Genomic DNA, 13,940 nt, shown 5'->3' with positions numbered 1-13,940 from the left:
TTTCATTTTTTTTTATTTTTTTGGGGAATCTCAAAAAAATTAAATTTCTCTCGAAATGGGTGACCACAAGTATTCTAAGCCATTCTGTGAAGTTTTGAAATTTTTCATTTTTTTATTTTTTTCGACACCTAAAAAAAATTAAATTTCGCTCAAAACGGATGACCACTGATTCTAGCCATTCTGAAGTTTTGAAATTAAATTTTACGTTGGATTCGTAATACATACGCCGCACACAAATTCCAGTCAAATTAATGCAAATGGCCAAGCACCGGAACGGGTCTTCAGCATTCAACCACCATCGCTCTCGATATTTGCTCTCAATATTTGTGAGTATGCATCGTTCCTCATAATATCCCAAATGCTTATGGAGAAAAGTAAACCAAGCACATCACATTACAATAGCCAGTATAGGAGATCCCAAAATACCACGTCACATTACAAGAGCCAACATAAAAAATCCTCAAATACAAAATAATAGAAATACATTAGAAAAGTCGGAAACACATTTTCATGAAATCTCCGCCATATTATTATCAATTGCCAATTGATTGGCAATTCTTTTCTTAAGCATGTTGATCTCGATATCCTCTTCAGTCGATGTATCGTCGATAACCTCATCTTGTGCACTTCCAAACGGATACTCTGAATCACCATATTGGGAAAAGTTCTTATCCATCTTGTCTTGATCACGGATGTAATTATGAATAGCATAATATGCAATTACAATACATGACTGCTTTTGAATTGAAAATGAAGGCATGTGTCTCAAAATGAAAAAGCAATTACAATCCACTTGAACCCTTCTCCGTAACCCATCTTGCGGACGATGCTGCACATGAACACTTCGAGGGGTCTAACAGTCTGATATGCAAGATTCACTTTCCCTTTGCCGGTCGTGAAGTTGGTGAGCCCTAGATGATACCGTAGCTCGTCCTCCGAAGCCGCATATGGGATATCTATCTTGTTCCCGAGCACGAGGAAAGGCACAGTCGCAAGAGCTTCATCTGAAAGGAGGGCATCAAGCTCCCTCTTTGATTCCGCAAACCTCTCCTTGTCGTAGGCGTCCACCAGGTATACCACTGCATCAACCTAGAGAAGAAAATTCGGAAGATCAATCATTTGATATCAAACTCATTTGAAAATGTGCGCAAAAGAGTTGTCAGAGTTAAATTTGTAAACTAGAAGACAAAAGGAGTTGAAAGTCATTGACTGGCACATCGTCTCTGGCCTAAATGAAATGATGGCACAGGAGGAAGCTCGGCAACATAGATGCAAATGAACAAAAGCTCTTTGCCTATATATGTACCTTTTCGAGTTAAAACTGCTATCGATGATCCATGTTTACTAAATTGAGAGCCATAGGGTTAAACACTTCCACTTTGTAGTGCAATAACCTTCTCCTCTCATCCTCGGCAGATAATGTAAACTATCATCTTCACCCATATGATCTATATAAACTAATATAGTTGACAAATAAATCCGTTTCACTAAAAGTTCAAGCACTCTATCTGCTGCATCCATCGGTCATGGTCGCAGATGACCACCTTTTAACCCAGCAAAGAACTCTCTTCACCGATATTAGTTTTTTGGTTGAAGAAATAGTTTCCCGTTTTCCAAACTCATGGGGCAAAGAAGAAGCATGTCCATGGATATAACCTACTTGATTCAAATGCAACAAGTCCGGTTTCAAGAAACCAGCTGTCACAAGCATTTCACTAATGGCACAACCGACACTCAGCAATTGTCGGTTCACTAAAATAGGGATAAAGGGCCAATCCAATACCTTAGTCGCATTCAAAGTAACAGACAGAAAAATAAAGATTGTTTTTCTAGATATTGGACAGAATGACAGAATGTAGTCTACTAGACAGCTGACAGTGGAAGAACGCTAGCAAGTCCAAGGGTAGCCATTGGTGGAGCCTCAGTTGTTCTCATTGCCTACCGTGAAAGAGAAGTCCAAAGATGGAATGGCAATAGTTTTAAGTTCAATCAAGACAATGAGATTCAGACATGACACGAGCTAACAGATCTATACCCGGGATCACTTTCGTCTTTTTGGTTTTAAAAGGCTGAAAATCGAGGCGGGATATTATGAGCACAAAACCATCAGGGTCCACAGAGAAACACTCTTGTAACCCCATGAATAGGAAAACATGCCAAAACTTGTGCATCTAGCCGAATCCAAAGCAACCCATGGTGATTTCCCAGTGCAAGACTATCCACAAACACCAGCTGAAAATTCATACATAGATGCATAGATATGTTTCATAATTCGCAAAAAGCAAAAAGGCAAATTCGTGAAAGCATCGTGTCATCAGCAGACACTTTGGTCCGGATCAGCAACATAACCGATGCACTAAGAAATCTGGTTCTACCGTGGGAAAAAGATTTGATCAAAAAAGAAAGATAAAGATCACACCTTTGCGTAGTAATCTTTCCAAACTCTGCGAGCGATCTGATGACCCCCCAGATCAAAAGCCTTGAACTTGATCTTCCCAATACTGAGTTCCTCAGATGTCGGGTGCTGCGTCGGCTGGTGCCGCACCAATCTCTGCAAATTCGTCCAAAGAAAACATCTTTCTTAAAAAAAAAAAAAAAAAACCCACATTCCGAAATCGTCATTGACAATCCCAACAACAACAACAAAAATCACATCAAATCGTAAGCAACGACAACGAGACAACGAGACGGCGAACGACCTCGTCCTTCAACATGTGGAGCAACGTGGTCTTGCCGGCATTGTCGAGCCCCAAGAAGAGGATCTTGGCCTCCTTCTGCCAGAGGCCGCTCGGCCTCCTCTGGAGGAGGCCGAGCGGCCTCGCCATGGCCGCCGCTCGACCTCGCCGTCGCCCAGATCTGGGCAACGGCGAGGTCGACCGCCACACCAGGGCGAGGCCGCTCGGCCTCCCCCAGATCGGTCGACCTCGCCGTCGCCCAGATCGTCGACCGGCGGCCATGGCGAGGTCGAAGCTGACCCCCCGATCACGGCGACTTCCAAATCCAGAAAAGAGAGAGATGAGAGGAGATCCAGCGCAGGATCGGAGCTTACGTGGAGCAGGAGCGAGCGAGCGAGCGGCCCTGGCTTCCTCTCGGCCGGAGCGAGCGAGCGGCTGTGGCTTCCTCTCGACGGCGACAGAGAGAGAGTACAGAGAGAGACGGGCTTCCAGATCAGAGAGATGAGAGGAGACGAGAGGAGAGATGACAGATTTTGAAGAGAACGAGTTCCTCAGAAATGATTCTGACTTTTGTTCAAGAAATGAAAAATTGACTTTTTTTTTGTTCTGATTTCTGGTTCAAAATCGATTCTGAAACAAAAATTTGTCCCAGAAATAGAAAAATGAAATTGCGTTATCAAACGGATTTTTAATCCAAAACTGATTTTGGGAACAAAAAACCAATTCTAGACTGAATCAGAATGGTTACCATGCGGCACCTTAGGCTTTTCAGATTCGAAAGCTGTTTTCATATTTTTATCTTTTTTTGTTGAACAAAGTAAAAAAAGTTGAAAATCGATTCAAAAACCAATCTAGTAGAATCGAGGATTCATGTCGAGATTAGTTCCTCAATTTTTTTTATTTCGTTGTTCGGTGCCCACGTGAATTGGCCTAGAATCTATCGGGTAAGGCAAACTCGGATTGGTTCAATGTTGAGTCGTCCCGAATGCTCATCCTTGTATCTAGCTTATTTTATATGGTATAACCCTTTCGAATACGAAGAGATTTGGAACGGATTCGTGTCGTTAATTAGTATTTTTTTTCTTTATTAGCCGTATTCTTATTTTTTTTAATTTGTATTTCAATATATAGAAAAGGACTTTAAGTTGTGTTGACACTTAAAAATATAATCGATAAGTAAGAGTCTTAGTTGATAATGATAGCCTTTGGTAAATAATAGAAGTTATTGATGAAAAAAATAATTTAAAAAATAATTCATAACTTGAAGAGTATAGACAACTTATCGATGAAGAATTTTCACTGGGGATGAAATCATCGGCTATCTAGTAGCGATATTCTTTGTGACTCATTTTAAATAAGTATTGTTGTGACTTATTTAACTGTGGAGGATTAGGAAGTTATTTGTTTTAAAGATAGAATTAGAAAAGTATCTTTTTAAATCTTATAACCGTTTATAACCGTCCATTGTATACTTTAAATGGCGGAAAAGTACCTTGTAGCCTTTGGCCTTTATACCTTTAAATTTCTTATTGTTTACTTTATTATCCAAAATCAAGATGGACCATTCTATACTTTGTCAATTCACTTATCTATTCATATATATTCAAAAGGTATTTCGTCGTCAATTCAATTCTGATGGAACATCTTTTTGGATGTATCGAAATGTATTTCATTATCAATTCAATTCCGGTTAAACAAGTTGTTTTGTGCTACTTCCCATTCATTTCCTTCACCAACATTTAAAAATGTCATAACTCAATCATTTCATTTTCTTTTTCTTCTTTTCTCTTGTAACTATTAAATCTCTTTTCTTCCTTTCAAACTACATTTATCAAATATATTGAAATGGTCATTCAACCAAGTTAAAATTAAGTATGGTTTGAACATAGAAAATTAGGGATTTCTTAATTGAAATAATCGAGGAAAAATTATCCAAAAAGTCTTATATCTATCATACAGATGCCAACTCAGTTATAAACATTTTAATTTGGATTAATCCTCAACCTTTTAACGATTTGTCAACGTAGTCTTTCCGGCCAATTTTGACTGGAAATCGCTAATGTTAATGTCGGTCGTCCTACATGGTATGGCCTATGCTAACATGGACGAATTTTTACATTTCTTTTCCATTTTTCCCTTTCGTTCTTTCTTTCTTTTTTTTTTCTTTATTTCCCTTCATTGGTCCGGGGCCTTGGCGATGGTCGGTGGAGGTCGCCGACCCTAGGTGGGTGAGAGCCGAGGGCCGTTGCGGGCCGTCGCTGTAACCGGTGACCCTCGCCAGTCCACAGTAAAAAAAATGGTGAAAAAAAGAAAAGGAAAAAAAAGGAAAAATTCAGAACAATCATTAAAAATTTTGCAAATTTTGTCTACGTCAGTATCGATCGTGCCACGCAGGACGGCCGGTGTCCATATCAGCGATTTCCGGCTAAAAATTGATCGGAATGACTACATTGGCAATTATCAATAGAGTAAGATTAAATTGGCTAAATTTAAAAAATTTAAAGCTGAATTGACATCTGTGTAATACGTTGAAGGCTTTTATGTAATTTGTCATCGAAAAAGGTGCTCGTGATGATATTCTAACCGAGGCATATATGGTGGGACTCCTCTTGCAAATTTATTTAGAATGGTACGATATCTACTCTGTCATTTGGGTGCTTTCAAAAGAGATGTCCTTCCATTTTTCAGTTTGGGACCGTCCAAGTGGAACGTTCCCCGCTCTGTGCAAAGCATCGATATATGGGCATATTCTTTTCGATTCGTCGTCACGTCGGGCTTTCTAAATTCTCTTGTTTGGTTATAACAAGGATAGGGTGGAGACCGGCGCAAATGACTCCTTTTCTTAGGGAAATGACACAAATAGTCCCTAAATTTTGACCTAATGTGTAATTTGGTCCCTGAACTTTTAATTTGTTCAATGTAGTCCCTGAACTTTAACCTAATGTTCGATTTGGTCCCTGAACTTTTGATTTGTTCAATGTAGTCCCTGAACTTTTAATATGTGTTCAATTTAGTCCCTGAACTATTTGAAAATGTTCAATATAGTCCTTCAGTTAATTCAAGTGCATGGACTATATTGAACATTTTCATATAGTTCAGGGACTAAATTGAACACATATTAAAAGTTCAGGGACCACATTGAACAAATTAAAAGTTCAGGGATCAAATTGAACATTATGTTAAAGTTCAGGGACTATATTGAATAAATTAAAAGTTCAGGGACTAAATTGCACATTAAGTCAAAGTTCAGGGACTATTTGTGTCATTATCCCAATAACTTATTACGAAGGTGTTGTGCTCATTACGGGATGTTCGAAATTTATGAGTGAATTCATACTTCGAACGGGCCCGATATTTTTCTTTGTCCGTGTGTTAATCTGTAGATTGGATGCACCGCATATGATGTAGCCATCAGTGATGTTTATGTAATTCCATGGAACGAAGTTACTACGAAGAATGTTTCGAGAGTTATAAAGAAAACTTTGAACTCGTATTAATTATGAGTTGAGAATGGGAATTGAATTCTACGATATCTAATCTCCTCGTGTTGTTCCTCGGTTGCTCAATGGTAGAGCGGCCCGTATTGAACCGAACTGGCAGGTTCTAAGTGATTTTCGGGGCACTAGTCTGATTCCCGGTTTCATGTGTGGAACCTCTACCTGGACCACTTGCATCGGACTGATTTTTTTTTTTTAAGTTCTTACAAATATGTAAAAAGCCCTAAACACGCACGACTCTTACCCTTTGCTCGTCTCCTATTGTGAGCCTCACGTTCCCCGCTCTTTCACAAACCCTAATGGCATTCTTCATCTTCACACCTCTTACGATCGCTCGACTCCCAAATGCCACCCTCTTGCCGGAGTCGCTCGCGTCCCTTTCGCTCGATGCCTACGCTAGCTCGACTCTTAGTCACTCTCTCGCTCGATTCTCAGACGCCACTCTCTCACTCGAGTCACTAGCGTCCCTCTCGCTCGACGCCTCTCTCTTGTGGTCTCATATTGAGTCTCGACTCTCGCCTCCCTCTCTCTTGCTCTGGTTTTGGCCGATCGTGATCGCAATTGCATCTCATCGAAGTAAATATTCAATGCTTTGTTTTTTTTTATGTTGTTCTTCGTACACCATCTTCGATGCTGCATCTAGATCTCGTCTTCAAACAAACACAATGTGTGTTCGTTAAAATGCCTAAATGAATGCTTGTACAAATTTGAGAAATATTCTTATGCTTATTAGTGTCTAGATTGATTGTTGTTCAGTACAAACCGTTCAACTGCGTCACAAGAGAAGCAAGATCAATATTTATGATCAAGAAGCTCTATAGATGAAAATGTCACTGGTTTCATTAGCACACCCGAAAAGTTAGTTTGATTTCGAGTCGAATCGCATCTTTCAGTTTCGTCTCGATTATCTTGGGTCCACTCTCTTGCTCAAATTAATGAAGTTCGATTTCCCGTGCACATTCAAAATCACGTATGATCGCACGAATCGGCGTGCGATCAATTTCGCTCGTCGATTCGATATTTTCTATCATATTAAATTACGTCGGATTGCGTTAAAAAAAATTAAAGCCTATATAATAAATCTCATGTCGATACCTAAGTATAGATTATAAGGGCAGGATAGAATTAATCGACCCATGTACTGTTTCCCTCGTGAGGAAAAAAATTTAAAAAATATATTTTTTTAATAGGGAAAAAAAGGGTTTTCCTTATGAGGAAAGAAAACAAATGCAAAGAAAAAAGGAAAAAGCCGAAGGAAAAACAAAAGAAAAAAGGAAAAAAATCGGACACGTCTTTGTGCTCCCTGTGAAAAACTAGCTCCGCGCACATCCGCCGCGCACCAGACAACGCACAGCCCGAGCCCAAGCTATCAACTCACGCGAGCCGTCCGTTCGTCGAGATCCGCAGGTGGTAGTCGGATCAGGACCGGAAGGGCGGGGGCCAATCTCGCGATGCGACGACCGACGGCCCAGATGCGAGTAGCGGGGACGATGATGACGATCATTTTTCCTCTCCGCCCGCGACCGAGACTACGTGCGCCCCCGCATGGGGCGCCACCCCCACCCCCACCGTCCCCGTCGGGATCCCGACGCGTGGCGGCCACGTCACAGGGATGGCAGTGGCAGAACCGCAATTAGCGAGGCTGGCGGGGGGCATCGTGGTAAGTGGGGGGGGGGGGGTGTGTACCCGGCTCGGTGGAAAGCGTTTGTTGGCAGAGAAAAAGTAAGAGAAGTCCTCCTCTCTCTCTCTCTCTCTCTCTCTCTTCTGTATAATATATACGCCTCATCGAGACGATAGAGAGAGAGAGAGAGAGAGAGAGAGACAATACGAAGAAGAAGAAGAAGAAGAAGAAGAAGAAGAACCCCTCTTCGCAAACGTCCCCCTCTCTCTCTCTCTAGCGATCCTCGCTGGTCTCGCTCCCTCGGATTGTGTCGATCAGCGTCCTCGGGGTAATCTTCTCCTCGAAGCTTCTCTGTTCTTCATTTCCCAGATTTTTCTTTGCGGGGTTCGATTTGGTTTTGGGGGGCTAAAAATTGAATTTTTTTTGGGGGGCGTTCTTTGGCGTGGCAGGGATTGGACCGTGGTTTCGATTTTGGTCGAGCGAGATCGGCAAGGATCAGGTAGGCCGGGGCTATCCCTATCCCTCTCTCTCTCTCTCTCGGTCTGCAGTTTGCTTGGTTTTTTGTGAGAAAAAAAATCGTAGCTTTTCTGTCGCGAGGGCTTGCGATGCTTGTTTCGTGGAATTGCCGTTCCATGGTATTCGTTTGCTCGCGCGTGTGCTGTTGGGTTTGTGGTGGTCTGAATCCGCTCGGCTGTTTTCTGGGTGGGTTTGGTCGTGACGTCTTAGGGTAATTGGGACGCAATCGTTGAAGCGGCTTGTGGTTTTGGGGGGTTTTCTTAGTTGAGTCGTTGCTGAGTTTGTCGGAAAAACATAGTTGTAGGATAGTTCGTGTTCGTGCTATTCTGGGTTCTGGTTCGGATTGTTCTGCTGTTATGCGGTCTTTTAGGTGGCACTGGCACTGCTCTTGTGTGTGTGTGTGTGTCTGTCTTTCTTTTGCAATCTGGGATACTAGCAGCCTTATTTTTACTCAGCATCGCCAGTCACTTCGTCTGGGTGCGTGAATTATGTCCAGTGGTGACAATATGTCCCTCAGTCTGATGGTTACTACGGACGGTGACTTAGCCATCTTAATTGTTAAAAGTTTTCTCTCGACTTGCTGGTGGGTTTGGGGGGGACTGAGAATATCAAACTGCTCTTTTGGAGGCGAGCTGTGGAGCCTAGAGGTTTTTCCTTTCTGGTTCACCATTGGTGGACATTTGAGGAATGAAGTGTTGATTGTGATTTGAAACATCTCAAACCAACTGGGTTGGTGCTTTTACTAAATTTTCTGTGTAGCGGTCGTGATCATTTCCTGTTCATGCTAATGCTGTTTGATGTATGTATATGTGCTTGTTTATGTTGATTGGTGAAAATTGTTGGATTTCTGTAACTCTGCTTTTGTGTGTCTGAGGGATTATAGGCAGTCTATTTGCCGGAGATCAGGACAATGGAGTCTCACGATGAGACGGGATGCCAGGCTCCAAAAGGCCCAATCCTCTGTGTTAACAACTGTGGCTTCTTTGGAAGTGCTGCCACCGCCAATATGTGCTCGAAGTGCCATAAGGACATGATGTTGAAGCAGGAACAGGCACAAGCAGCCGCATCGTCACTTGAGAGCATTGTGAAGGGTAGTTCCAGTGAAAATGGGAAAGAACCTGTGGCAAGTGAGATTTTGGACTTGCAAGCTGGCTCGGTTGACGCGAAAGTCATTTCAACTGAACTCTCAGCTGGTTCATCTTCGAGCAATGGCATGGAGACGAAAGTGAATGAGGGTCCTAAAAGGTGTGCGTCCTGCCAAAAGCGGGTGGGGTTGACTGGGTTCAACTGCAAGTGCGGCAGCCTCTTCTGTGCAGCCCACCGCTACTCCGACAAACATGATTGTCCGTTTGATTATAGAACTGCTGCGCGAAACGCCATTGCCAAGGCCAACCCAGTTGTCAAGGCTGATAAACTCGACAAGATCTAGTTTTCAGGGGGTTCAGGAGACGGCTCATTTACTTGAAGCTGCGCCGTGTTCCACCTACGCGCGATTTCGAATGTATAAGTTTGGCTGCATATCGTCTTAGGTGTCCTATGCCCGGTAGAAATTGCAGGTCACATTATTGGGGGCATATGCTTGCGGCGTAGCGAATTCTCTTATTCGTTGTGATTGGCGGTAATTTTGTTGTTGGCTTGGGTGTGTAAGTCATTATTTGTGTCGGTTTGATGGACTCCATTGTGGCTACTTCTGTTGATCTGAATTCTAGCTGTTTGGCTTTCAATCCAATCGATCTGCGATAATTAATATGAGATTGAATGTTTCGACTTTACAAGGGTGGTGCACCTCCTCCTCACTGAATCCGCATTCAATTCTTTGGTGCATATGTGAATTTGCACCTTTGCACGTCTTTTCTAGTGGTTATGTTGGATAAGGGATTGTTCTGTTTGTTAAGAAGTAAGTAATCTGCGGTCCGCATCTTCGAAATTCATTGCTGAAGATTTCTTCAGCTGCTGATGCGCGAACCTCATGATTCTATGAGCCGAGCGGTAGAATCTTTTTCTAAGTTTTGAGTCCAGACTTCTGCTTTTCGGCCGGAATTGATATCCTAATTGTCGAAACTTCCTTAAAGGTCATAACTTAAAACCGAAATAGGGAGTAACTACGGCACAAAATACACATTACTAGTGGTGGCCACGGGCTGGTTTCGGCCCGGAACTGGACCGGAACCGGCCTGGTCAAACCTGGGCCCGGCCCGTTGACCGGGCCCACGGTTCGGAACCGGAACCGGCCCGTGCCCTACGGGCTCGGTTCCGGTTCCAGAAATTTTTGAACCAGCTTGGAACCGCCGGTTCCGGGCCCGGTTCAAAAAAAAAAAAAAAAAAGAAGTTGTAGTGCTGCTGCGGCCCGTTGCCAAGGCAGCCCCTGGCAACGGGCAAAATTTTTTTTTAAACCCCCCCCCCCCCCGCAGCAGGGCCTGCACGTCTGCAGGCCCTGCTGCGGGCAAATTTAAAAAAAAAAAAAAAAAAACCCCGCAGCAGGGCCTGCACGTCTGCAGGCCCTGCAGCGGGCTTGCGCCTTGCGGCCCGTTGCCCTTTAGGCTGCGCTGGCAACGGCCAAGGCCAACGCCCAAACGGGCAAAAATTTATAAAAAAAAAAAAAGATAACCGTTGCAAAATTGCAACGGTTATCTTTTCTTCTCATTTTTTTCTTATAAATTCTCTCAAATTCTCTCAATACTCACAATTCTCTCAAATTCTCTTCTCTTAAGTCTCAAATTTTCTCAATACTCGAAATTCTCTCAAATTCTCTTAAATTCTTTCAATTTTCTCAATCCACGCAATTCTTTCTTAATTCTCCCAATTAATCCGCTCAATTCTCTCAATCCACTCAAAAAATGGCAAGTGGAAGTCGAGTGCCAACTGGCAAAGGTAAGAATATCATGACGGAATCCCATCATTCTTTTGATCCTCGTGAATATGCAGATTTTCAAGATGATGAAATCAACATTTTTCCCGATGTGGAGCGCGTCCCGACGCAAGAAAGTTTTCATCCTCCTGCCGAAATATCTACAACAAAGGAAGCGGAACGAGAATTTACATCTGACATTTGGAATCACTTCACGAAAATGGAAAGGTTTGATATTGGTCAAAAAAGGTATGATATAATTTGTAAATATTGTGGGAAAATATATAAATATACAGGTGGACAAGGATATTGAACATTTAAACGACATCTTAGGAGCAAACATCCAACCGAAACGGGAATCGATATCGGGCAACAACAAATTTCCGGGTACGTCAGTCCTAACACTTCCCCTTTATTTCGTTTTAATGAAAAAACTTATAAGGAAGAATTAGGCAAATTTATTTCCGTTGAGCATTTAGCATTTAATTTTGGAGAAAGATTTGATTTTAATGAATTTGTACAAAAAGCATGTGCTCCACAAGCAAAACGTGTTCCTAGAAATTCAACTAAACGAGTAATTAAAGATCTTTACAAAAATGGAAAAAAAGATTTACAAAACTTTTTTATGCAATTTAATGGATGCGTGCATATAGGTAGTGATATTTGGAGTGATCATTGGCAAAATCATTCTTACATGGGCATAACATGTCATTGGATAGATGACGAGTGGAGTATTCAAAAAAGAGTTATTGCATTTAGAGTTTTCGATGATAAACATACGGCAAATAATATTTATAGAATAATTAGGCAAGTTTTAGAAGAATATTATTTGTTTAACAAAAAATTTTCAATTGGTTTTGATAATGCCGCAGCAAATACCGCTTCAATTGCCGATTTAGAAAATATTTGTAAACTCGCTTTTGGCGGAAAAATTGTTCACGTTAGATGTGCTTGTCATGTTTTAAATTTATGTGTACAAGATGGTTTGAAAACTTTTGATATTTTTCTTCAACCAATAAAAACGGCGATTCAATTTTTATGGAAACATCCCAAAAAATGAAAGAATGGGGTAGATTTTGTAGAGAAAATGGCAAAAAACCAAAAAGATTTCCAAGAGATGTTCCAACTCGTTGGAATTCTACTTTTCACTTGCTTAGTGAATCTTTAGCATATAAAAGATTTATTATGTGCATTCATTTATAATAATATACCTCATATTAATTTATACCCACAAGAGTGGGATATTTACCAAAAAAATTTAGATGTTTTAAAGGTTTTTAATGATGCAACTTATACTTTGTCCGGTGTTTATTATCCTACTACACATTTATTTTTAGTAGAGTGTACTAATATTGTCGGAATTTTTGATGAATATAAAAATGATGTTGAATTACAACATACTATCGTTGCAATGAAAATGAAGTGGCTACATTATTATAGCGAAATTCCCATTATTTATTTAGTTGCTTGTGTTTTTTATCCGCGTTGCAAATTGGATGGCTTAAATGATTTTTTGCGTACGTATTATCAATGTTTACATTATGATGCGATAAATGTTACAATCATCGTACGTGAGGTTAAAAACGTAGTAATAGAAATATATAATGAATTTTATACTAAATATAATTTAGGTGATATTAGATCTTCTCAATCTACGGAGATACAAAATGACAATACAGGTAAAATTAGTAGAGGGTACCAACTTTTATTACATAGACAAAAAAAATAAAAAGGAGTAATAGGAAATATTTCTGAATTAGAGATTTATCCAACCGTTTCATTTGAGTTTACTGAATCCGAAGGTGGTACAGATTTTTTAATTTTGGATTGGTGGAAGAGGCACGCAAGCCAATACCCAATCCTTTCTCTTATTGCAAAACAGATTTTTTCAACCCCTTGTTCCACGTTGCGGTCGAACAAGCATTCAAGGCTGGAGGTAATATTTTGGACGAACATCGTTCAAGATTAGCTCCAGAATCGATGGAGATTCAAGCTTGTGTTGCTGATTGGACGAAGGCTCAATACCGGCAACAAGAGATAGATCGGAATAATGAATCCGAATTCTTTAACGACGACGGAGATACTACCGCTACAGGTACCGGTACCGGTACTAGAACGGGTAGTGACGATTGAGGGTAAAAGAACTATTGGAGTTGGTAAATATTTCGGGAACCCTTGTTTCTCATACCGGGTACGCCCACGTGAGCTTAGGGAAACCGAAGTATAATCCGACGACATGTGACCTCTGGTCCCCTGCGCACGGAATGCTTAGGTTTTGGGATCATTTTAGGGCATATATATTGTGCTCCTTTTTTTTATAGATCGTTGTAACGAATTGTAATGTGCTTAATGATAATTTATTAAGTTCAAGCCCTCTCTTTCTCTCTTGTCTTTTTGTCCCCAAATTTGATTACAATTTATATTTTAATTACAATTTATATTGAATAATGTTCCGTCACCGGAACAGTAATTTTTTAATTTTTTTTTATTTTCTTTTCTGTTTTTCCTTTTCTGTTTTTTTCTTTTCCTTTTCCTTTTCTTTTTTTTTTCTTTTCTTCCTCCGCCGGCCATAGCCGGGGCCGGCGGAGGTCGCCGGCCTCAGGTGAGGCTGCCCTCGCCGGCATCGGGTGAGGGCCGCCCTCGCCTGGGCTGGGCGAGGCCGGCCTCGCCAGATCGGGCGAGGGCTCGACCTCGCCTGTCACGCCCCGAACCCCTACGAGCTCGCTACATCCCCCGCTCCGGTCGAAATGATGCGACATCCTAGGAACGTCGCCGACCCAACC

The 13,940-nt window shown here is 41.4% G+C and overlaps 2 protein-coding genes across 2 annotated transcripts; one reads left to right on the top strand and one right to left on the bottom strand.

The window, feature by feature from the left end:
* Positions 1-765: 765 nt before the first annotated feature.
* On the bottom strand, positions 766-2,801 carry LOC130134452 (GTP-binding protein SAR1B-like; the record flags this gene model as incomplete). Its single annotated transcript, XM_056315322.1, has 3 exons — positions 766-1,089; positions 2,420-2,551; positions 2,700-2,801. Coding segments are annotated over 3 exons (558 nt in total), but the record flags the coding sequence as incomplete, so codon positions are not given.
* A 5,330-nt stretch (positions 2,802-8,131) lies between these two features.
* On the top strand, positions 8,132-10,061 carry LOC115667664 (zinc finger A20 and AN1 domain-containing stress-associated protein 8-like). Its single transcript, XM_030589219.2, has 2 exons — positions 8,132-8,292; positions 9,193-10,061. The coding sequence occupies exon 2, from the start codon at positions 9,220-9,222 to the stop codon at positions 9,736-9,738; it is 519 nt and encodes a 172-aa protein (XP_030445079.1). The 5' UTR covers positions 8,132-8,292; positions 9,193-9,219; the 3' UTR covers positions 9,739-10,061.
* The last annotated feature ends 3,879 nt before the right edge of the window (positions 10,062-13,940 follow it).

The sequence above is a fragment of the Syzygium oleosum genome, unplaced genomic scaffold (assembly GCF_021117445.2).
Source record: "Syzygium oleosum isolate NSW1041296 unplaced genomic scaffold, Sole_v2.1 Sole_v2.10, whole genome shotgun sequence".
Taxonomy (NCBI): Eukaryota; Viridiplantae; Streptophyta; class Magnoliopsida; order Myrtales; family Myrtaceae; genus Syzygium; species Syzygium oleosum.
This window is presented reverse-complemented; position numbering and strand designations above follow the sequence as displayed.